A 23,717-nucleotide genomic window follows, 5' to 3' on the forward strand; every position below is an offset into this window, starting at 1 on the left:
GTGAGGAATGTCGCTGGAGGCAAGGACGCACAGAGCAGCAAAGTGACAACTGACCGAGGAAGGGAGAGGCACTAAAAATGGCATAAAGTGACACAGAAGCTCAGAAGGCATTAGGAATTAGGGCCATCTAGCCTCACAGGCATTTCCTATCAGCAAAATCGTGCTGTTCCAGTAATGATGTAAATCATGTTTTGTTGTGATTGTGGAAGGCTGGAAAGATATGTAGGGATTTTCTGCATGTTTTTCTCTATGGTGAAAATAAAATATGGTTTTAGCTCTCTGCAATAAGTACATAACCTAGAAAAAGACTATCCGAAACACTTGTGACAAATGTCACTAAAGTACTTACTTTTTCTCCCTTTGGAAGTCAGGTTTAGGGCAGCAGAATGTGTGTTTGAAATTACTTTTTGACACCCTGAACCGAGGCATGTGTCACAGAAAGCCTTTCGTGCTGTGTCTGACCTGTAAAGGAGATGTTTCGATCTGAACATTAGTGTTTCATTCCCAAATTCATATGCTGACATGCTAACCTCCGAAGTGGTTAGATTAGGAAGTAGGGTGTTTCAGATGAGAAAGGCTCTGTCCTCATTCACGGGATTAGTGCCTTTATAGAACCCCAAGATAGAGCCCTTCGCCTCTCACTACTGGAGGTAGGGGCACAGTACAAAATCACCCTCTGGGAATCAGAAAGTTTGTTACGCCTTGTGTGAACACTGTAATCTTAGACTCTCTAGCGTCTAGAACAATGAAAAATAAATTTCTGTTGTTTATAAGCCACACAGTTTATGGTATTTTGTTATAGCAGACTAAAAGATTAAGGCAGGGAGGTTATATCTTCCATCTGCGAGCATCTGACTCAGGAACCTCCCATTTCTTTTGTAATTCAAAGCCACTGGTTTCAAGGCTACTGTTGTAACTTAAAGTTAATGCTAACTCTGAGTTTCACAAACTTACTTCCCAGCTATCCTGTGATTACCCATTATAATAATTTTTGTATGCTGTCTCAACTCACTGAAAACTAGACTGCAAAGGATTTTGTTTTACTCTGTTCACACCCCTGATGGCATGTCATTTAAATCATCAGTGCTAAGAGCAATATCAGTAAAACTAAAAACTGTTCTCACTAATTCAGTACTGGTCCATGCTCCTACTCTTTGGCTCTCCACTTTTATGCTGGGATGATTTTTTTTATCATCAGAGAGGTAGCCTAGATTTTATTCTCTAATTTCTACATTCAGCACACATACTTAAGGGTTAAAATCAGAATGCTTAGGGTGATTGATGGCAATAAACTCATGGATCAAGAATCCCAAAATTCTGTGTGGCTGCTCACCATTCCATGGTTGCGGTAGCTGTTGAATAGCATAATGTGAACCAAAATTCAGTTTCAGTGGTAGTTATGAGGGAGCTTGGTGTGCTATCCTGGTAGCAGAGCAGTGAGAGCACTTGTATGTTAAATCTCAAATCTAAGAAGAACCTTTCTTTCTCCCCTAATTGAAAATCATCTTTTCATGTCTTCACACTGAAGCCAGCTTCGTATAGAGTAAAATTCATAGAAAGAGAAGGCTATCATTCAGCCATTTGCACAGCAGGTTGGGTCAGATGTAACCAAAAAATAGTGTCCATGTAATCAGGTGTAGTGGCCTATGCCTGTAATACCAACACTCTCAGAGGCTGAGGCAGGAAGATCACACACAAACACGTCCAGCCTGGACAACTTAGAGACTTCACAAACTATGTCTCGAAGGTAAAAACAGGGCTGGAAATGTAGTGAAATGCAAAGGCCAAATTCCTTCCCATAGTTTCAATCCTCATTACCACCAAAAAAAGAGGATGGAGAAGGAGGAGGAGGAAGAGGAGGAGGACGGGAGGTGGAGGCAGAGCAGGAAGAGGAAGAGGTGTCCATGCATACTTGCCATAGGCTTTCAATTTTTTTCTTCAAGGAGCCTCTCTTTTAAGTGTAGCTATGTCAACAAAGCTTCTACCTAGGGACTTATTGTTTCAAAGTCATTTTAGCTGGGAACATATTAAGTATTTTAACAATGAACGTTAAATATTGACAGTCCTAGGGATGGCAAAGAAGCCATAGGTAAACTTATTGATTAGACTCCTCTTGGTTGTTCTGGAGAACTGTGAGTCTGTAATTATGTCTGCTTGACAACTCCTGATCTGTAAGATGGGAGTATCCCTGAAAGATTCACAGATAGTTCCTAGTTAGCCCCAAGTGCTGAGAGAATAGAGTAAGAGAATGTCATAGAACAACTGTAGGAGGATTCGTGGAAGTAGAGGCTCTGAGGAATGGGAGGTGGCTCCACCTGGTGCTGGGAAGATGGTCATCAGATATGACTGTTGCATGTTGAGTGGTGAGTTCATATTACGATTGCTTATGCAAAAAGGCAGTGGCATAAAAAGATGGGCCAGGAGCAGATTTTTATGCAAAGATTTGAGGTGTGAATCATGAATCTTAATGGTAACCACATAACATTTAAGTAAATACAACCCAGGAGTCATTCTTGATTCCTCTCTGCTTTTATATATTTTTTTCTCACAGATTTCCCCATCTCAGTAGATGGCACCACTCCACCCAGTTGTAAAAAACTGAGACACCCTTAACTATTATCCTTCCCTTACCATGCTCAGCACATTTTGTCCATTGAAGTCTCAAAATATATTTCAGCACAACCACTGCACTCATATCTAATGATGACATACAAATTCACATCCCCATAACTTCTTGTCTAGGTAATTGCAATAATCTTCTAATTGGTTCCCTTGCTTCTACTTTTGCCTCCACCCTACCCTGGTTATCTCTTCCTAGTATACTCACTACTCCTGACATTTTAATAGACTATTTTTTAGGGCCGTTTTAGTTTTATAGACAAACTGATTAGAAAGTACAAAGGGGCTGGGGATTTAGCTCAGCAGCACAGCACCTGCCTGGCAAGCGCAAGGTCATGAGTTCGATTCCTGGTACTGGAAAAAAAAAGAAAAGAAAGTACAAAGAATTCCTACCTATACTTTTTCTCACATGTGTACAGCTTCCTCCATTAGCACACCCCCTCTCCCTAGAGTGGTATATTTGTTACAACCAGTGAAGCTTCCCTGACACATCATTATCACTAAAAGTCCATAGTTTACATTAGGGTTCACTCTTGTGAATTCTATAGGTTTTGACAAATGTATAATAACATGTTTTCACCATCATCATATCATCTAGAATAATTTCACTACCCTAAAAATCTTGTTTGCTTGGGATATTCATCCCTTTTTCTCCCAAACCCTGTCAATCACTTATCTTCTTATGATCTTTGTAATTTTGTCTTTTCCACACTGTCATGTAGTTAGAATCATACTGCATATGCTTCTTCCAGACTGGCTTCTCTGACTGAGTTACATGCATTTAAATTTTCTCCATGTCTGTTTGTGGCTTGATACCTCATTCTTTTTAGCACTGAAGAACATTTCATTGTGTAGATGTATCACATTTTATTTATCCATTCATCTACTGAAGGACATCTTGGTTGCTTTAAAGTTTGGACAGTTATGAGTAAAGCTGCTATAAACATGTATGTATTTTGTGTGTGTGTGTGAATGCAAGTTTTTAGCTCATTTGGGTAAATATCAAACAGAAGAATTGCTGGATCATGTGGTAAAAGTATGTTTAGTTTTATAAGAAATTGCCAAGATGTCTTTCAAAGTGGCTGTACCATTTTTCATTCCCAACAGCAATGAGCAAGGTTTCCTATCTCCACATTCCTGCCAGCAATTGGTAGTCAGTGTTTTGGATTTGGGCCATTCTAATAGGTGTGTAGTGGCATCTTGTGTTGACCTGCATTTCCCTGGTGATGTGTAGGTTAAGCATCTCTGCATGCTTATTTGCCAGCTGTGTATCTTCTTTAGTAAGGTACCTGTTCAGATCATTTGCTTTCACTGGATTTTGAACTTTCTATTGTCAAGTTTTAAGAGTTCTTTATACGTTTTAGACAAAAATCCTTTATCAGATATGTATTTTGCAAATATTTTTCTAGTCTGTGCTTTATCTTATTCTTTGGGTAGTGTTTCCCCATGACATAACTGTTTTAGTTTTAATAAAGCCACACTTACAATGTTTTTGGTCATAGATCATGCTTTTGGTGTTTCATCTAAAACATCATTGCCAAACCCAAGGCTACTCAGATTTTCTTCTATGTTACCTTCTACAAGATTTATAGTGTATCCTACTATATTTAGGCCTGTGATCCATTTGGAGTTAATTTTTTTGAAAGGTATAAGGTCTGAGTTTTTAAAAATATAAATCATATGAAGTCATTACTTTATTTAAAATCCTCTACTGGCTTGCCCTGATGTTTTGAGTTAAACCAAATTCCTTCCCATGGTCCATGCTTTCTACCTAACCTGACCACTTCCCTGGGCTCCAAACGGACTCGGTGTGAATACTTTCCTTTTCTAGCAGTAGCTTTCTTGCCTTCGCCTCTTAGATATGCATGGCTCATCCACAGCATCCAGTGAAGCAGAAGCAAATCTGTTGCCAGCTAATGAGACTGAGTAGCAATCAAATGAGCAAATTCTATAGAATGTGAATAAAGGAATTTGGGGTAACTGTTTCAAATGCCTTCCTTCAGCTGTGTGGGTAGGGGCGGGTCAGGAGAACGGAAGGGGCCAGCAGCTGAATTAATTGGCAGTTGCCTGAGAGCATAAAGAAAAGCTTAAAATGGGTCATGGAAAAAAATCCAGAGACTAAACACTTTTCACATCTGTAATCACTTCATAAAAGGATAAATGTTCACTTTTAATTGAGGCACAATATAGGATACATTGAATTTTTAAAACGTGCTATATTATTCCAGTGTATATATTTTTCATTAATATAATTCTGTTTGAGGCAGTAATCGTATACATATATAAGTGCTTAAAATCTTAATTTTCCCAGAATCATGATTTTTTAAATTGCCGGAACATGTACACCTCTTCTAGTCAGGTATTATTTCAGACGTCATCAGCTCCAGCAGTGAAATTTGAGGAGAGCTGACCCCCGGTTCCTACTGCTCACTGCTGCTCGTCACCTGAAGCTGTCCTGAGTGGTACTGCACAAGAGCCCCTTCTGTTACAGTAGGTGGACAAGGATACATTTTGTGGGTTGTGGCGTAGCTCAGTGACGGAGCGGTGCTTAGCATAAGTGAGGCAACCCCATATAACCCCTGTCACCACACACACACACTGAACTAGAAGGAACTCAATGGCCTTTAGCTTTTCTTCAATGAAACATCAATAATGGAATGAAGAACTCCATCTTCATAAAGACACAGAAACCCCGTGGCAGCAATATTTCTCAGTTTCTCAATGACATCCTCTCTTTCTTCATCAGGGTTGGGTCCCACAATATTAGTTTCTTCTTACTAATAAATAATATTACAATAATTTACAACACAGCTTACTTTTGTTGAAAATGAATTCACCTTTGAATTACAAGAAATGACTATGGTTCCATATTAGGCCAATGTAAATAGTACATTATTATTCCTTAAATCTGACATATTATGTACTTAACACTACTTTCAGCAAATAGTCCATATTTGAACATTTTTATAGAGTGCCTGCTTGGTAATGGTAGTGATAATTATTTCTTATTGGTGATATATATCTAGTTGTGCAGAAAACCAATGTATGCACGATATTTCCTATTTATCTGGTGCCAGCTAGTGGCATCTATTATAGATGCTTGAAAAACACAGTTGACTTTTTTCTCTTTAACAACAGAGGAAAACATGGTCTTATTGAGATTTTTTTAATTGCTTTAAAACAAAATTTTTAAAAACATTTATGTGCCATGTTGGAGAAAACCAAAAAGATGTACATAAGATAGGATATCTGGAGCATTCTTTTGTATAGCATCCTGAGTCATCTTCTACCTGGTCATTGTGCTCCCATATTGGGAGTATTCTGTCAATCAGTCTTGTATTGGGAAGTTATTAGGGAATGAAATGCGCCTTCATTTCTCAATCTCACCATTCATCATAAGATCTGACACTTCATTAGACGTGGAAAGAACTATTTCTTAAACAAATAGAAGAGTGCCAAAAAATTGTCATATTTCACTCACCACAGTTCCTGGCTTCTGAAAGAAGCCATTCAGTGTTTATAGGTCATGTCCTTAATTATTTAGAAGAGTCCTGGACAAATGTGGGCATATAAGCTTCTTTAATCTTCCCAAATCCCCTACATAACTTAGATATCATAGGCTGTTTAACTGCTAGCTGTCCCAAGAGTCCCTTTAGAAATGACAATAATTTATATGGCCACAGGGATAAGCGTCCTGTGTCCTGCTTATTGGTTTATAATTTTAATCATTCCATCATGAGTGATACATTTTAGACTGGTAGATTTTATTTTCCTGGGATGGAATCTGGGTCACAAAACTTATCCAGTGGTTCAGTCTCTAATAATATTTGCTTTTTTATTTGGTGCTTTCTTATTAATTTGTTGATTAGTGATGTTAATAATTCACTCAAGCAAGAATTTTACATGTCTGCTAATGGTTCAATAATGAAACTTAAAAGGCCATATTCTTTGAAATTTGAGGATGAAGATTTTAATTCTCTTTTGGACTGCCATTCAGATGTGTTCCTGTGGGGAAAACCTTCTTTCTGCTTTCAGTGGTCGACACAATTTCTGAGGCCATTTGTTAATTAATCCAATTGGTCTAAAGTCAAACTGATTTAGAATCCTAAAATCTTTTCATGGAAAGTGTTTTAGAGTTCAATTAACTGAGATCCAGATGTGTAAAGAAAATATACTCCCTGGGCTTTTTATAGTTGGTCTGGTTCCCCAGAAACCTATTTGAAGGACGAGTTTCAATGTGCATTCTCTGTGTGCTGCCATAATTTAAATTGTCATTTTAGTCACTCGGTCACTTTTGGACAGGTGATCGTACTTGCTGTTTTCCTCAGCCTTTGCCAGTTGCTGTTCGAGATTGTTTTCGTAGAGGAATTTGGAGTGTAGAAGCTTTGTGGACGTGATTGCATGAAGTGAGGAATGAGGCCAGGTGCACTGCTTTCTCCTACTACAGCTAACAGAGCTGGCTCTCGCCGCTGAGAAAGTGCTGCCCGTGACTTGTGTCATCATGAGGAGGAGTCATTCATGGATGTCCTGGTCAGAACCTTCACACCAAAAGATCCCTTTGTCTCTCTGTTTTTCCGTTTTCAGCCTGGATGTGTAAATACTACGGAAGTGGACATTAAGAAGTCGTCCCGAATGAGAAACCCACACAAAACGCGGAAGGTAAAACTGCCAGGCGCCGTACTGATCTGGGTGATATGCTTTGTTCACAGGGTGTCAACCCCCAAACACCATGTCTGTCTCCCCTCTGCCTCCTGGTCCTCTCTGTCCTCTCCTCAGCCTTTCTGTCTGGATGCAAGGCAGAGGGTGATGCTGCCTGGCTGTGCCTGGAGGGGGACAGGGAAGCTAAAGACCCCTGCTCTCCGTTATGGACAAAGATGTCACCCTCAGGCCCCACAACATAGGAAATGGGGTCGGAGATTATCTGAGGAAAGCCTAACACTAATGAAAAAAGGGCAGTTTTATAGAGAAAAAAGTCATCTGAAGGGTATTTCATTACAGAGAGGAAGTGAGGATAGTCTTTAATGTGAAAATTTTGTGACAGAACCATAAGATACGGGAATTATTTCAGTATCTGTTCTGTGGGAGAATTACTAAGGAGAAAAGAGCTATCCTGAATTCAATGACATTTTAAATAGCCCCTTAAAAAAGCAGCGGTATCAACATATATTTAAAGTAATACCTGCAAGGAAAAGGCATTTTTCTTTATTCCTTGAGAAATGGCTGATGTACATAAGAATTCCTGTCCTGTAGCAATCACTCTGAAGGTGTGCAATCACTCTGCACAGCCTGCAGGTTGGTATAGATGGAAAAAAATGTTTCACAAGGCTCAAGTCCTCTTTTCTGTGACTTTTTCTTTATGTTGTTGCAGTACTTTGCAGACTATGTGTCTCTGCAACAGGCTGAAATAAATTTTTTGTAGTTCTATTTCATGTTGTCTTTTTTTTCTATCCGTAGATACCTAGCATCTTGTTCAAAGGTCCCAGTGTGACCCATGTATCTTTTGTTCCTTTAAGACAGTTTACCTTGATGTCAGAGTAAGGAAGACACTGGAAAGCACCACAAAACCCATTTCAATGCAGAACTCAGGCATTTTGCACCTAGGAGCCCTCTGAGGAAAGAGACCGAAAGAGCCCAAAGCAAACCCATTTGCTGCTCTCTCCATAGCGGGCCACACTGTGTCCTTTCATCCTGTTCACATCCTCAGTGTCCCAGAGACTGGCTCAGAGGAGCAAGATACAAAAATGCCATCATCTCCCCAAAAAGTACAATAAGCCACTTCTCCATAATTTCTGAATTGTGAAGAGTTAATCCCCAGAACACCTTCCTATCATGTCTTCCCCAACATGACACCAACTGGAGCTCTGCTTCAGAGGGGAAAGAGTTCAGATTAACAAGATCCAACATAAATGTAGTCATGTGATCACTTACCCTCTCCATTTTAGCACTCTATTTGGCATTGATATCTTACCTGTGCGTCGCCTGCTATCCTTGCTTGAAGTTTGAAAAGCATTCCTTTACAACGTTGCTGGTCGAGTACAGGCAGCTCACATTTAATGCTGAAAAGCCATCGGGCCTCCCAAGGTGAAGTGCTGTAAAGAGGAGGAATTATAGAGCATTAGCTTGATTTGTCTAAGATGCACTCTGATTTCCTACAATTCAATAATGGTAGAACGATAAGCCCCAACTGCAGAGCTGCACAACACTAAGCTACTAGAGAAAAATCAAAGTCCTGAAACAAAAAAAAAAAAAAAAAAGCAGGCATACATTCCCTTGTTTTCCACAACTGAAGAAAACTGATTTTCTCACCTTTTGATCAATGTAGCTTTTCATGACCAGAAGTGGTGAATTTACTGTTATCTTCACAGATAATGAGGTTGTTTTACACAGAAGGCTACAGAACTCTAAGCCACAGACGGACTTGCCTTTTTGAATCATCACCACTGATGCCAGGCATGGTGGTGCACATCTGTAATCCCAGCACTTGGGAGGCCGAGGCTGGAGAATTGCTGGGAGTTCAAGGCCAGGCTGGGCTGTATAGTGAGACCCTGTCTCAGAACAATAACAAAGGCATTATCACCATGATATATTAGCTCATATTGGGTTAGGAACTGGAATGGCTAAGTGCTAGATGTGTACAGCTCCTCAGGTGTTCCCTAGGGGCTGGGGCAGGCAAGGCCTTCCTCCCACAGCTCACGGTCCCGTAAAGACATAGATGTGGAACAGGTAGACAACGCGTATGTGAGCACATATGTGGTTCTGTATTTTATGTGTTAGTCGGCTGGGACTGCCTTCCCAAAACGCCACACACAGGGGCCTTCAACAGCGAGAATGCATTATGGCAGAGCTCTGAAGGCTCAAGCCCCATGACAAGGCCTGGCAAAGTTAGTTTCTGGGGAAGACTTTCTTTCTGTCTTGAACCTGGCTGCTTTTTGCTGTGTCCTCATCACCTTGCCTCTGTGTCTGCGTAGGGAGAGGAAGAGGCAGACAAAGACAGAGAAAGTGAGCTCTGCTTTATCATGATTTCCTTTTCATAGGTCTGGTGTCCAGATGGAATTATATCAGGGTTTGAGAGTTAGCATGTTAATTTTGGGGGCACACCTCAGCTTGTTGTATGTTACATGTTATAAAAGGATTCTAAACTGCCTCAATATTTTATCAGTGAATAGCTTGACAACTAGCACCAAACTGTTCTACCACCCTCGGTCCCTGTGGAGCAGGCCACGCTGTGAGATCACAAATACTGGGTGGAAGTAGCACAGCCAAGCCACTGCCCCCCAAAACTGCCTTTGCCCTCGCAGTGACTGGTCTCTCTCCCTACTTTTCTCCTTGCTTCTGTGTGATTGCCCTCTGTCTTACATTGCTGCCATATGGGACGTGAAACCCTGAACCATGTTTGATCTTTGAAAAGAAGGACTGCTCTTAGCAAAAGAGCTGTGTTCTTGGGGAATCTGTTGTACTAAGGTTTCTTGCAATGATGTGTCAGAACACAAATAAAGGACCCAGTAAATCACTAAAATCATAATCCAGTTTATGTGCTTCAAAATAACAGGGTTAGTTTTACAATTTGAAGGGAGGGGGAGATTGTATTTTAGCATTCAGCTTCAAGCATGTTTACTAGATATGGGAAGAGAAGGCTTATATTTATATTTAGTTGGTCTGAGTTATTTTTAAAAATTTAGGATTACTCAGTTTTCGGATCTCTTTTTCATTCTAATAGGCTTTACTAAAGCACAAGAAAATTGGTAAATATTTATTCCCTGAAGTGTCTAAGAAAGAATGATAATGTTGCATAGCCAAGGAAGAATGAGCTAATTTAGGCAAGTTTCAAGGGGGGCACCATTAGCCTAATATCCTTTGGGCTGGTTTTAAAATAAGGTTGTATAATAGTCAAGGTGTGTGTGTGTGTGTGTGTGTGTGTGTGTGTGTGTATGTGTGTAGTGGGTGGTGGGGGGAGAAGAGAATTTGTAGGAAATGTGAAGGAATTGATTTACATGATGATGGAGGCTTAGACCAAAGTCAGAAGAGGGCGCTAGTCAACACAGCAGAAACCAGGAAGTGGTGCTGCTCCATTCCCAAGGCATCTAGAGGTAGACGCCCTTCCTGGGCCAGGCTGCTCTTTGCTCTATTTAGACCTTCAATTGATAGGCCGAGGCCCACTCACATTATAGAGGGCGATCTGATGTACTCAAAGTTCACCAATTTAAATGTTAATCACATCCATAGTCACTCTCACAGACACATCTAGGAGGATGTTTATCCACAAATCTGTGGACCATAGCCCAGCCAAGCTGATAATAAAATTAAACATCTCAGACTAGATCCTCCTATATGATGTTAGCTAGAGGGACCCTAGAACGCAGACCCCAAGAAGAACAAAGAGGCATTTGCATCTGAGTGACTGAAGCTACCTTTTGGATGGCCTCCAGTCCCTTCAGAACTCACGTTTCGAAACAACAGTAAGCTGTTTTGTGTCCTGCACCCCCCCCCCCACATCTTCATTTGGACTTTTAGACAGTTAACATTATAATCAGCAGCATATGTGAGCTATGAAGGTCCATATCCTGGGAAAAGAGTTAGGAAAGTGATGATTAGGTGCGTAGTTTTTGTGCTATTAACAATGTAGTGTTTAGCTAATACACTGAAATGTCCTGTTTGGATATTTCCTCATTTCCAATTATGGGGTGTGTAGATCTGAAATTTAATGTGTGACATAACAGAATTCACTATCCATATCTTACAATAAAAAGTGCTTTTAAGTAAGGGATTCCATAAAGTTGCTGACAACAGAAACTCTTCTCAAACTGAACTAAATAATGAGAGGGATTTCCTGGATGACACCTTTGGAAGAGGCGAGGGTAGCATGGGCAGAGGGACTTGAGTACCGTCAGAGCTCTCACACTCCTCCTCTGGGGTCTTTCTTTGCTTTTGTCTTTGTTCTGGCTTCCTCCATGCGGAGTGAGACATGGTCACAGTCTGTTCTTTGGTTGAGCTGAGCAATCCAGAAGGAAAGAGAAATAGCCTCATGTGAGTCCTGGGAAGAAAATCCCCAAGAATTACACTCCAAACAAACAGAAAAGCTTCTTGTATTTTGCACATTGAAGTTTCTGTTGTAGAGTTTCTATCTTACTCCATTTGGGTTGCTTTAACAAAATATCTTAAATTTAGTAATTTGTAAACAACATAAATTTATTATTCATAATTCCAGAGATGTGGGGAAGCCCAACACCAGACACAGGAAGATGTGATATCTTGTGAGGGTCCACTGTCTGTCTCAGAGGTGGCATCTTCATGGTGTGCCCTTACAGTGGCGGAAGAGACCAGCAAGCTCCATGAGACCTCGTGTGTAAGGGGACTAATCCCACTTATCCCCCAGGCCCCAGTCCTTCCCAAAGGCCCAACCTCCCAGGACCATCACCTTGGGGGGTTGAGTTTTAACATATGAATTGAGGAGATCACAAATACTAAGACCATAGCACTGAACTCCTCAAAAATTGGAAGGAATTTTTCTTAGTTCTAAAATATGAAGACAACTTACATATGAACAGATTAGGGTAGAAATTGAATTTGTTTCATTTAATGAGTAATTTGGATGGCATATATGAAAACTTTTTCCTAGGCACTAGGCAAGATAAAAGGGCAAGTTAATCAAGTCAAAGAATCTCAATTAAGAAATTCATTTTGCTATTAAAGCTCAAAATGGATCCCAATTTGTTCCTTTGGCTTTCCCCATGTGCAAATATTAATATATTAGAAAATTGGACTCCTATTCCTCTGTAGCCCTACCCACCACTCCCTTTAGTCCCTGTAACCCTGTACCACTATTTTAAGATATTTCCTTTTCCTGCAAAACTACAAAGCCTTTCCTGTTGCAAATAAGCCTTATGAGTTGGATGTCAAAAATGGATCAGTATCGTTACCTCTTTTGTACATAAAAGAAGCCCCAGACATAATACTTTATTCATTGTAGCTGTTTCTGTTATAGCCAGGAGTCAAAGTTAAAAGGCATTGCTAGTCCCTAGGAAAGAAACAGCACACAGCTTCATGACAGTGAGAGCTCCTGATGTTTACTTGCCTATTAGACAAAAAAAAAAAAAAAAAAGTGACTCCTCATAAGCTTAGCAAAAAGAGCTAGGCTTCTGGAAGATCCTAAGCAGGACCTCCCAAAGCTTTGAGTTATGGTCTTATATGGAATTTCATGAAACTCACATGAGAAGCCTGAATGTTGAAATAGCTGTAGAAATGTAGAGATAGAATGTAACTTAGAGATCATTTTATTTTTTTCAACATCACAAATTCCAACATTTTTCTTAAGTCTTCCTAATTATTTATAATCTTAACCACAAAGCTTACTTTTCAAACCGTCAGCTGTATTGTTTTGCAACACTATTTAAATGGCTTATAAATTCTTATTAAAGATCTTTAAATAATTAAACAAAAGTAAAAAAGAATGGAAAGTTCAAGTCTCAGAGTCTTTATTTGTCTTATCAAAAATTAATGTGAGGGATGGGAATGTGGCTCAGTGTTGGAGCGCTTGCCTAGAAGGCATGAGACGCTGTGCTCAATCCTCAGTATGAAAAATATAGTGATGAAATGGAAAAATAGCCGACACTGGCACGTACAACTATTGTATCACTGGTGGTCTCTCGCTTGCCTAATTTTTAAAACCAGCTTCAACTGTTATTTCAGAGTTCAGAAGGTCAATTTTGTCATGTTGAAATATGGCTAGTATTAGTCCATTTAGGCCTTTCCTATTTCTTCGGTGTAAATTAAATCTCCTGGTCTCTTATTCTTTTCTTTCAAAATATCTAGCACAGATTTAATCATATGTGCAAAAGTTTTCAGTGATGATGATTATAGTATGTGTTTAAATTTTTAAAAATGTGTTACATTAAATGACACATGCTATGAACACCCCTCAGAATCTTGCCTCTCACTTCAAACACAGTTATTGAACCATTCCTAGCACTTTCTGAAGCAGTTCTGGAAGTCCTCTTTCATGAGTGTCACAAGTCTTGTGGTCATGCTGCCTCGATGTCCTGATCCAGTTCAAAACATTGACCTTTCGTGGTCCTTTTGTCTTTGGGGAAGAGCCAAAAGCTGCGGGGTGCCAGATCGGATGAACAAGGAGAGTGAGGACACGCTGTAAAGTTTGTACAAGCCTGACTTTCCCTTGGATGACACTGCACAGCAGCATTCACTGTAGTTTTGATTATACCTCATAAAAACACTAAAGAAAGAGAACTTCAGAACTGCTTCAAAAATAATTATGTACTGCAAACATGCACTAATAAAAAGTGTCAAGAAATGATGAGATAAGTATGTCTGAAGTGACGGGGAGTATTTTGAGGGTATTAATGGCAGAATGTCTTTTACTGTAACAGTCGCTCAAAATTTAAACATTCATTGTATGTTTGGATCACACCTTGCATTTGTCACTGTGTAACTGGTTTCCCTTCCACTGGGTTGTAAATTCCAATGGAGAATGAAGCATATTTCATATGTTTCTATATCCCTAATGTCTAGCACTGTTTCCAGCATGTAGCAAGAGTACCAAAAGTGTTGAATGAATGAATGAATGAATGAACAAATGAATAAATGAATGAATGAGTGAATGAATGAATGAGTGAATGAATGAATGAATGAGTGAGTAAATGAATGAGCAAGGTCAAGCTGCTTAGCACAACCCTGTTAACAGGGCATGCAAAGCATGTGCCAGTCCTTTGTTGAAAAAAGCGGCGGCCAGTGACAGGGATCGGGTTCAAAAGTGTTAGAGACAGGACAGAAGGAAGAACTAAAGGGTCCCACCCAAGATAGTCTAGAACTGAATAATCCAAATGGTTAAATACGAATCAAAATCTGTTTAAAGTGCACTAAGAGCAGAATAATGAGGAAACCCAGAGGGGGAAAAATCCAGTCCAAAGGATTCAGGTACAGAAATAAAATGTAACATTCAGTGCATAAGGTCCCAGAGAAAATAGATGAGGAGCAAGGCATTGGAAATTTCTAGGTAACGATGAGCTCGAAATAGGGTCAATTAAGCATGTACATCTCCTCTGGTCTTCTTTTAACAGTTCCCTTGCAAGCCGTTCCTGGCAACTCTAATTTTGCCAGGTGCACGCGTGTTCATTATGCTCTCACCTTTCAATCTCATGTCCAAAGAAAAAGCACTCAACAGTGCACATTAAATACTTTTTTGTTCTACAAAATAAAAATAATTTGATACTAAAGAAAAAGTAAGTTGGCTTCTCTGCTCAGCTGACCTGGGATTTGTCTCCCCTCAGCTCTACAGCTCCAGGTCTTTTTCATACTTATGAAACAATGGGTCTTTCTTTAGAAAGAGTCTTCCTAGATAGTAGGTTTCACCTTTGGGGCAAATTAATAAAGAAGTACTAAGGCATCAGGAATCCCAAAGACTGATGAAGCCTATGGAGTTTCTGATGTTTGCAAATGTACCCAGTAGCAGGGCTGGTATTGTAAATAGCCCAGTGCTGAGAAGAGAAAGTCAGAACACTCTGGGGTGTCTTTGTTCATGTCGGCAGAGACCAAATCAGAATTCTTAACCCACTTGTTCTGGGTAGCGCTCCAGTCGAGTCTTACGTGATAATCGATTTATGTTTGTCTTCTGTTGGGTTATTAAATTTCTATTCTACTTTTTATCCACCTCTATTTTACCTTGAAGTCAATAATTATTAAATGTTACTTAACCTTGTCATCCCCAACTTGGTGGTCTCAGCATATTTTTCATTATGTAATCAATTAGCAATTATCCTGTTCAAGTTTAGAATCTCACCATAGAGAGAGCTGTGCTTCTATTTTATACATACATATGATATTTACTATAGCAGTGCCCTTTGGATTTTGGTAAGAAGCTTTATCAAATAAGCTTTGAGTTACATACTGAATATAAAATACAGATTTACTTTCTAGAAAGTCTGTCAGTTCAAATGGTATTTTGACCTAATATATTGTTTTATTTTAATATAGTCTGTCTATGGTTTACAAAATGATATTAGAAGTCACAGTCCTACCCACACACCCACACCAGAAACTAAACCTCCTACAGAAGATGAGCTACACCAACAGGTGGGTCAACCTATAAAATGACCTGTGAAGGGTTTGCAGAGTAACAGCTATGAAGACCAGATAGTGAACGTGAATAGCGGGTATTTTGAAAGGTAATTTATATGGTCAACTGTCTCAGGTAGAATATTCTCAGTTTTGCTAATGAGAAGACAAAAAGTTAAGCCCATTATGTCAACATCTCTCCTATCTAATGATGTAATATGATTAGCACAAAAAGTGCTTATTCTTGTTACTACAGTACTGATTTCTTTAAACGTTTTGGAGTTTTTCCCTGCCAACACTGTTACATACTGCTTCTTTTTTAAAACTCATTTTTCTAAATCATTGATCAATACCTTGGCTCCAAGAAATATTTTAAAGCAAACGTCCATGTCTCATATCAAATAATAGTTAGATTTCTTGATAGCTTTAATAATTGAGTTTTTTTTCCTTTGACTTTTTCTCCTAACATTTTAGTGTATTATGGTTTATTAAGGATGTAAGATGTACTTTTCTGGTATATTTATATTCACCATGAAAGTGAAGTAATTCAGAAAGTTGTTGAAGTTTTCTGTGTCTGTTTATATGCATGTGAGCCTACCTATGTCATGAGTTGGTGAAATACTTTCAAAACACAAATTATTGATGCTTCCTTGGGATAGTATCAGGAGGTAGGATTTATTTTAAAGTTACAGACTCAAATAAAAATACATTTATTTTTTGAATTAAATATTTGTAAGGAAATGCAATTCTGCATTTGAATATTCATGATAATAAAATGTCTAACATCTTCAGAACACTTTGCAAATAAAATTATATTTTGTTAAGGTAAGCGGAATAGTCATGTTCATTAGTGTTGTACAAATATACTGGTTATGTTGTATTCAAATAGATTTTAATCAGAATTTAGAGATGAAGATTGTGATGTCTTTCCTTACATAACTACTTCTGTAATCTTTTCAGATAAAATATTGGCAAATACAGTTAGATCGACATCGGTTAAAAATGTCAAAAGTTGCTGATAGGTAAGTTTTCAAGATGCCATTATAAATTTTTAAATTTGTCATAAGACAAATTGGTTAAAAATGGTAAGAGAACTGTTGAGGGAGAGGGGAGCTGAGATAAATAATTGGAACACTATAAGTATGTTATGTTACTTTATTTTGCTTTTTAGCACATAAGGAATCTTTCAAAATACCATTTTGTTATACTTTAAGGATAGCACGATCATTATTGTTTTAATTCCTTAGAGGTCCAATCCTTGTGCAGCCAAAAATAAGATACAGACAACAATCCCAAGGAGTTAAATTTTTTCGTTCTTGGTGGAAGAAATGAAACTTAATATACTGGCTATGTTTTGGCAACTTGGAGAATAACTGTGAATTTGTTTTAACATTTTCAATCTACTCTGTTATTGAATGTTTTCAACATTGGAATTAAATTCAGAGTTTTAGATTTGCCTTTTCTTCATTTAAATCTGTTCTTAATATCATTCATATTTTTCACTTTGGGACAGTGCCAAATCTTACCTCTCCCACATCTTCTTTTCCTCCTAACGTTTATTTTTAAGTACAGATTTTTTAAAAGAAATTTTTATCAGAAATTCCTCTTTTACCTAATTCCCAGAAGTACCTCTGCCAAAAAATCCTTTTTAATTCCTTCTCCAAGTTGGTTAAAATCAGTCCTTCTGTGAATGGAGAACTGGTTTACCAAGGACAAAAAACTGACCCTTAGCAGTCTTGCATACAGCCTGCCATGTTGCCGCCTTGTGACTTGCATGGAGTGATGAAATCCGTAACCACATCTGTCTACCAAAAGCGCAATAACTTGTTTCATGTATGTTACTGAAACATGAAATTTTTCCATTGTGTTTTATTCTGTAAATGAGTGATTCCTTGGCCAGACATTTTTATCTTGTTTCCATTACTTTGGGCTGGGCATATCTTCAGACAGAAAACTAAAAAGGCAGAAATTTTTTTTTTCTTTTTTCCTAGTCTACTAAGTTATACAGAACAGTATGTAGAATATGACCCATTTCTTGTGCCACCTGATCCTTCAAACCCATGGCTGTCTGATGATACTACTTTCTGGGAACTTGAAGCAAGGTAAGTGACATTTTCTCTTCCTCCCAATGTGTCATTTATTTCAGGGACTGAGTATACTAGGAAAAATCCTCTAGATAATAAATTGTAAAAATGCTTTTACTTTTTATCTAAATTGGTCCATGATATAATATTCCTTCCAGGATAATGGGTTTTCTTTAAAGAGAAAAGAACCAAAACATATTAACAAGCGCATAGATGTAAACAAAACTTGAATGGTCACTTACCTTGCTGAGTCTTTGCCCCTTATTATTTATCTGACACTGGCAAATTACAATGGTTTTTGTACCTCAGTTTTCTTATCTACACAATGAGAATAGCAGTACTTACCTGTCAGAGTTACTAAAAAAAAACCCCAAAATACTTTATGTATAGTACTTAGCATCTAATGATCAATATATGTATAAACCAGTAAATATTTATCAAATAAATTAAGAAATAATGATCCATAAATGTTATTATTAATTTAACTTATACATTACTATGATTGCATGAAAACAGTGGCATATTTTTTTCTGAACAATAAGTTAAAGATGAAAACTTTAAGGTGTACATGGTTTTGAAGTGAAATGTAATAATGAAGTAAGAATTTACTGAAAGGAATATATTGGCTTTGTTTCATCTCCTATAGCAAAGAACCAAGCCAACAGAGGGTAAAACGATGGGGTTTTGGCATGGATGAGGCCTTGAAAGACCCAGTTGGGAGAGAACAATTCCTTAAATTTCTAGAGTCAGAATTCAGCTCTGAAAATTTAAGGTAAGACATAATGTTTTGTTCATATGCTACAAGCCAGAGAGACACTATGGGAGATGTGTCTAGATATTTTAGATTTAACAGAGTCATTAGTCTTCTGCCTCCATCCTGATGATGTTATGGACCTATTGAATTTCTGCAACCTAACCAAAGAGATAAAATGTAACTAAGAAAAAAGTTGTCCAATATTATCAATTCTTTATAATAATTTATTTTCATATTGCCTCTGGATTTTTAAACTATACTATTTTAGTACTTTTGAAAAGGACTCCATCACGAAGTATAATTCTTAGACCCATGTTTGGCAAGTTGAAGAGCGGCCAATTGTATTTCTACAGTTAAATTAAAACATCACCTATTTATCAATATTAACTTTTGTTTGTCTCTTTGAAAGTAAGTTACAGAAGAAAGTGGACATCTCAATCAAATATCTTTAGACAAAACTCTAGGGGCCCCTTATTTACTTTGCAGTTTTAAATATAGCCACAGGATAGTTGGGAGTAGTGTTGTGCTGAGCTGTTAATGAGGCCAAGACACTACTTCTATCCATCTGTTATGAACATCTTTATATATTTTTTGAATTTTCTAACTTAAGGTGCATCTGGAAACAGCATCTCATTAATGTAATAATACATGTGGGTGGGTTTTAATAGCTCTGTGTAAGATCACTTAAGTGAGTGATAACTTTTCCCTACATGAAACTGTTTTCCATTAGCTCTTCCATTCATTATTCTTTTAAAATCTGATACTCTATTTTTACCTTTCCATGACTTACAGAGTCCTGTGAAATTCTTTTATGGAAAGATCTCAGCATTCATTTGTTTTCATTAGAAATAAGTAGCACCAGGCTTTATCGTATTCATTTCAGGAGATTTAACAGGTACCAACATCAGATAATTCAGAAATATGCAGAAAGTTGACAGATGTCCCAAGGAAGAGACAAGAAAACCACAAACATTACCTAGATGAGTTTAGTTTTCTACATGTGTTTTTGTCATGCATTGTTGCCATGAAGTTTCCTATTCTAAGTTTTTAGGAATCTTGTTTAATTCCCATGTGATTGGGGTTTTGTTCATGAAATATTTGCTTACACCTATGTCTTCAAGAGTTCTGCCTATTCTCTCTTCCAGCAGATTTAGTGTTTGTGTTTTAATATTTAGATCTTTGATCCATTTTGATTTCAGTTTAGTACATGGTGATAGACATGGGTCTAGTTTTAGTCCAGCATGTAGAAAGCCGGTGTTTCTAGCACCATTTATTAATGATACTATCTTTCTTCCAGGGAATATTTTTGCCCCTTTGTCAAATATAAGGTGACTGAGTGTGTTGGCAGTTGTGTCTGCATCTTCTAATCTGTTCCATTGATCCTCAGGTCTGTTTTTTTGCCAGTACCATACTGTTTTTATCACAGTAGCTTTGTAGTATAATTTCAAGTCAAGGATTATGATGCCCCATGCCTTGCCTTTGTTGCCGAGAATTGTTTTTGCTATTCTAGGCCTCTTCTCCTTTCAAAGGAATTTTTGGACTGTTTCCCTAGTTCAGTGAGATATGCTCATGGTATTTTGATTGGGATTGCATTAAATCTGTATTACTATTTTGGGAGTATGGCCATTTCCACTATATTCACTCTTCCTATTTATGAAAAAGGGGTATTTTTCCATTTTCTGATATCCTCTTTGATCTCCTTTTTCAGAGTACAATAATTTTCAATATATAGATCTTTTACTTTGTTAGATTGATTCCTAAGTGTTTCATTTTTTTGGATGCTATTGTGAAAGGTGTAGTTTCCCTTATTTCTATCTCTGTAAGTTTGTTGTTTGTGTACTAGAGTGCTCTAGATAAACTCAAGACATTTCTAGGTAAATAGATACACCTTGAGACCATACCCTTTGTGAAATAAATCAGACATACATTGTGTAAGTATTGCATTGTCTCCCTGGTGTGAGAATCTGAAAGAGTAAATAAGGACCAAAATGTACAATAGGTATTGTGAAATAGGAAGCAATTCTTCAAAAGGAAATTGGAATTAGGAAGGGGGAAAGGAAAGAAGGGAAAAGGAAAAAATGATTTAAAAAACGATAAAACAGAAACAAAGCTTTGTAAATAGGGAGGGGAAGACGAGTTGAAGGAAGGAGAGGGAATCAGGAAAAAAAGAAAAATTAAAATATATTATATTCAGGTACAAATTCCCTATGATGAGTATGATCATTATGTATACCAAAATTGTACCAATACAATTAATCAAATTAAAGAAGAGTTTATAGGAGCCCTTCCTGGTGGAGCCTTTGCAAGATCTATGGTAGCTAAATATTTTATTGGGCCTACAAATTAACATTTTCCATACTGAAGTTACATCATCAATGATTAAGTGAAAAAAATGCATACAAATGAGATATTTTGGCATTTTAGTGAATGGGAGGGTGGATTTTCCTCTCATTCTCTAAATTTTTGTAAAGATTCTGACACCATGAGGATCATCACAAGGAAATAAACAAGTCATGAGCCTTACCAAGGTCATGAAAATATAGCTGAAAATATAGCTGAATACAGATGAAAATATAGCTCCTGCTCTCGTTTTAGTTTTAGCCTAGTTAGCAGGTGCAGACAAGAAAACAAGTCACAAGACAAAATGATGAATGTCGAGATAGAAGTCGAGGGGTTCCTAACTTAGTGTAGAGATCAGCAAAGGTGTACTAGGAAAAATGACTTCCAGGTTGAGAGTAGGTGATGAAAAGATGAGGAGGAATAAACAGAAGAGGAAAGAAATTAGGACAAAGACAGTAGAGTGTGCATACTTTGCCTCTGCATGGTTGCCTCCATGTGCTGAATTGAGTCAAAATATGCACCTTTCATGGTCATTTTAGCTTTGGGGCAAGTTACACAGTGCCAGATCTAGTAAATAAGGTGGATTAAGACACAGCATGTTTTTACCAGTGACTTTCTGTTGTATGGCACTTGGCATCAGCACTTACCCTACACATGATCAGATCTAGTGAGGACATTCACAGTTCCTTTGTCATGCATTTTTTCTATGACAAATTATTAAAATATCTACATCTGTCTTTTTGATGTTATTTCTAGATCTAACCAAAATGATAAAATCAAGAGCCATTTTTAAAAAATTAAGCCCATTATTTAAATTTATGATCAGGCACCTTCTTAGTATAGGCAGTATGATCGAAAAGTACACTGAATGTTTAATGTTTTTAACTGATTATAGTAAAAGGCACAGTGTCGCTAATCCCCTAAAAGCTCCTCCTCACTTCAAACACACTTTCTCCATCGTCCTTGCCACTTTCTGAAGCAGTTCCAGAAGTCCTGCTACTTGAAGGTCTAGTTGTGCTGGGATGACTGCCTCAATACTGTGGATCACTTCAAACCATTTACCATTCCTGATCATTTTGACTTTGGAGAAGAGCCAAAAGTCACATGGTGCTAGGTCCAGTGAATGCAGTGGATGCACTAAATACTGGTGAATACACTGGGATGTTTCACAAGCCAGCCTTTCTGTTCCATTGCACTCCGCGATAGCATTCACTGAAGTTTTGCTCATACCTCGTAAAGATAGTCAGGAAGTGACAAGTAGGACAAGACAACTGCAGAAAGTGACAAGTAGGACAGGATAAAAGCAACAGGGCATATTTTGTGGGCTATTCATAACAAAATGTGTTTTACTGTAATATACTTTGTTATTTAAACTTTCACTCTGTATCTTGATCACTTCTTTACTTTGCTGCTTACTATTATGAAGCAAAGTACTCTTGTGTTCTTTTAGTCTATATATTCTCTATGTAAATATATGTGCAGAAGCAAATCAGTATGTATTTTTCCATAGCTTATGAAATGCTGTGATACCGCTGCATATTTAAGCCTTTCAAGTAATTGCATGCAAAAGCTTGCTGCTTTTGTCATTGTGTAACACTGTCAGTTACTACAAATTGCTTAAAATTAGCTAATTGCCCTGCTTTTTCCAGGTAGGGCATTTTCTGATGTTGTGTCCAGTCATCTCTTATCTCCAGGAAAGCTTCGTGGTAATCCCTTTATCAAGCAGGGCAGAGCTGCCTCTATACCGATCTTCATTGCTCATATGGACAAAATATCCAAAGAATATCTTGTAATATACTCCTTTATCCCCTCATTAGAAACTTTGCCTGTGCTCTGAATTCTCTTTTTATTCCTCTTCCTAATAAGTGATTTTCTAACAGCACCGCTTCGCTTCCATAAAATTAGGATCGTAGAGTATGAGGGTTCTGACAGATCTGTTTTTAATAACAACCACTCAAAAGAGATGGTGTTCAATATTCCTTTCCAAAGAATTATTTTACCTTTGAATACAGCGACTGGGGGGGAAAGGCAGTACAGACCTGATACTGCAAATCCTCAGAAAAGGTGACTTTGCTTTTATGAGTTGCGATGAACAGTACAGTCAAGAAATATCATAAGAGTTTTCAGATCCTGACCCTTCAGGGTAAACACTTTATGTCACATTTTGCAGATTCTGGCTGGCTGTGGAAGACCTGAAGAAGAGGCCTATTCGAGAAGTACCCTCTCGAGTTCAGGAAATATGGCAAGAATTTCTGGCTCCAGGGGCCCCCAGTGCCATTAACTTGGATTCTAAGAGTTACGACAAAACAACACAAAATGTAAAGGAACCTGGGCGATACACATTTGAAGATGCTCAGGTAGGTGTGTGACACTAAAGGGCTCCTGAGAGGTGGGCGACTGTAAAACCTCAATTTTATTTTCATTTGTAAATAGCAGATATTTCTAATATTTTCAGTTGTGGTAGCAACTATATATAAAATAACTCATTTATGTAGCAAAAAAACAAAGACACTTCAAGTGAGTAGATTTCTAAAGTCTTTAAAGGTTTCATACATTAAAATATTTTTTGCATGAGATTTTATGAAGGAGCATATTTTCAATATCTGAAAACTTTTCCTTTATTTTCTCTTATATTTGGCATGCAGTATTTGAGCAAACACTAACAATGCTTCACACCAGTTCTGTGCATTTGTGATCTTTGATATGTAGATTCTAAGATTCTGACTTTCCTAAATTATGCATTATTATGAATGTTCATAATTAAATTAGCTTTAAATTCAGTGAAACTCAAATCAGGTTTTTCATTACCTGAAAAAATAAATTCAGGGATGTGTTAATTATTTAAGTTTTTATTT

General features: G+C 37.7%; 1 protein-coding gene across 7 annotated transcripts in view; it reads left to right on the top strand.

The window, feature by feature from the left end:
• The window catches only part of Rgs7 (regulator of G-protein signaling 7), a gene marked incomplete at its 5' end in the record, with an annotated part of 458,438 nt that overhangs the window by 412,626 nt on the left and 22,095 nt on the right, over positions 1 to 23,717 (top strand). For all 7 annotated transcript variants that reach the window (XM_013520541.1, XM_005374822.2, XM_005374823.2 and 4 more), the window contains 6 exon segments: positions 7,204 to 7,278; positions 15,604 to 15,702; positions 16,645 to 16,706; positions 17,676 to 17,786; positions 18,415 to 18,540; positions 23,033 to 23,219. In XM_013520541.1, the coding sequence (XP_013375995.1) occupies positions 7,204 to 7,278; positions 15,604 to 15,702; positions 16,645 to 16,706; positions 17,676 to 17,786; positions 18,415 to 18,540; positions 23,033 to 23,219 (660 nt within the window).

This window comes from Chinchilla lanigera, unplaced genomic scaffold (genome assembly GCF_000276665.1).
Source record: "Chinchilla lanigera isolate Chin_1 unplaced genomic scaffold, ChiLan1.0 scaffold00005, whole genome shotgun sequence".
NCBI classification, from domain to species: Eukaryota; Metazoa; Chordata; class Mammalia; order Rodentia; family Chinchillidae; genus Chinchilla; species Chinchilla lanigera.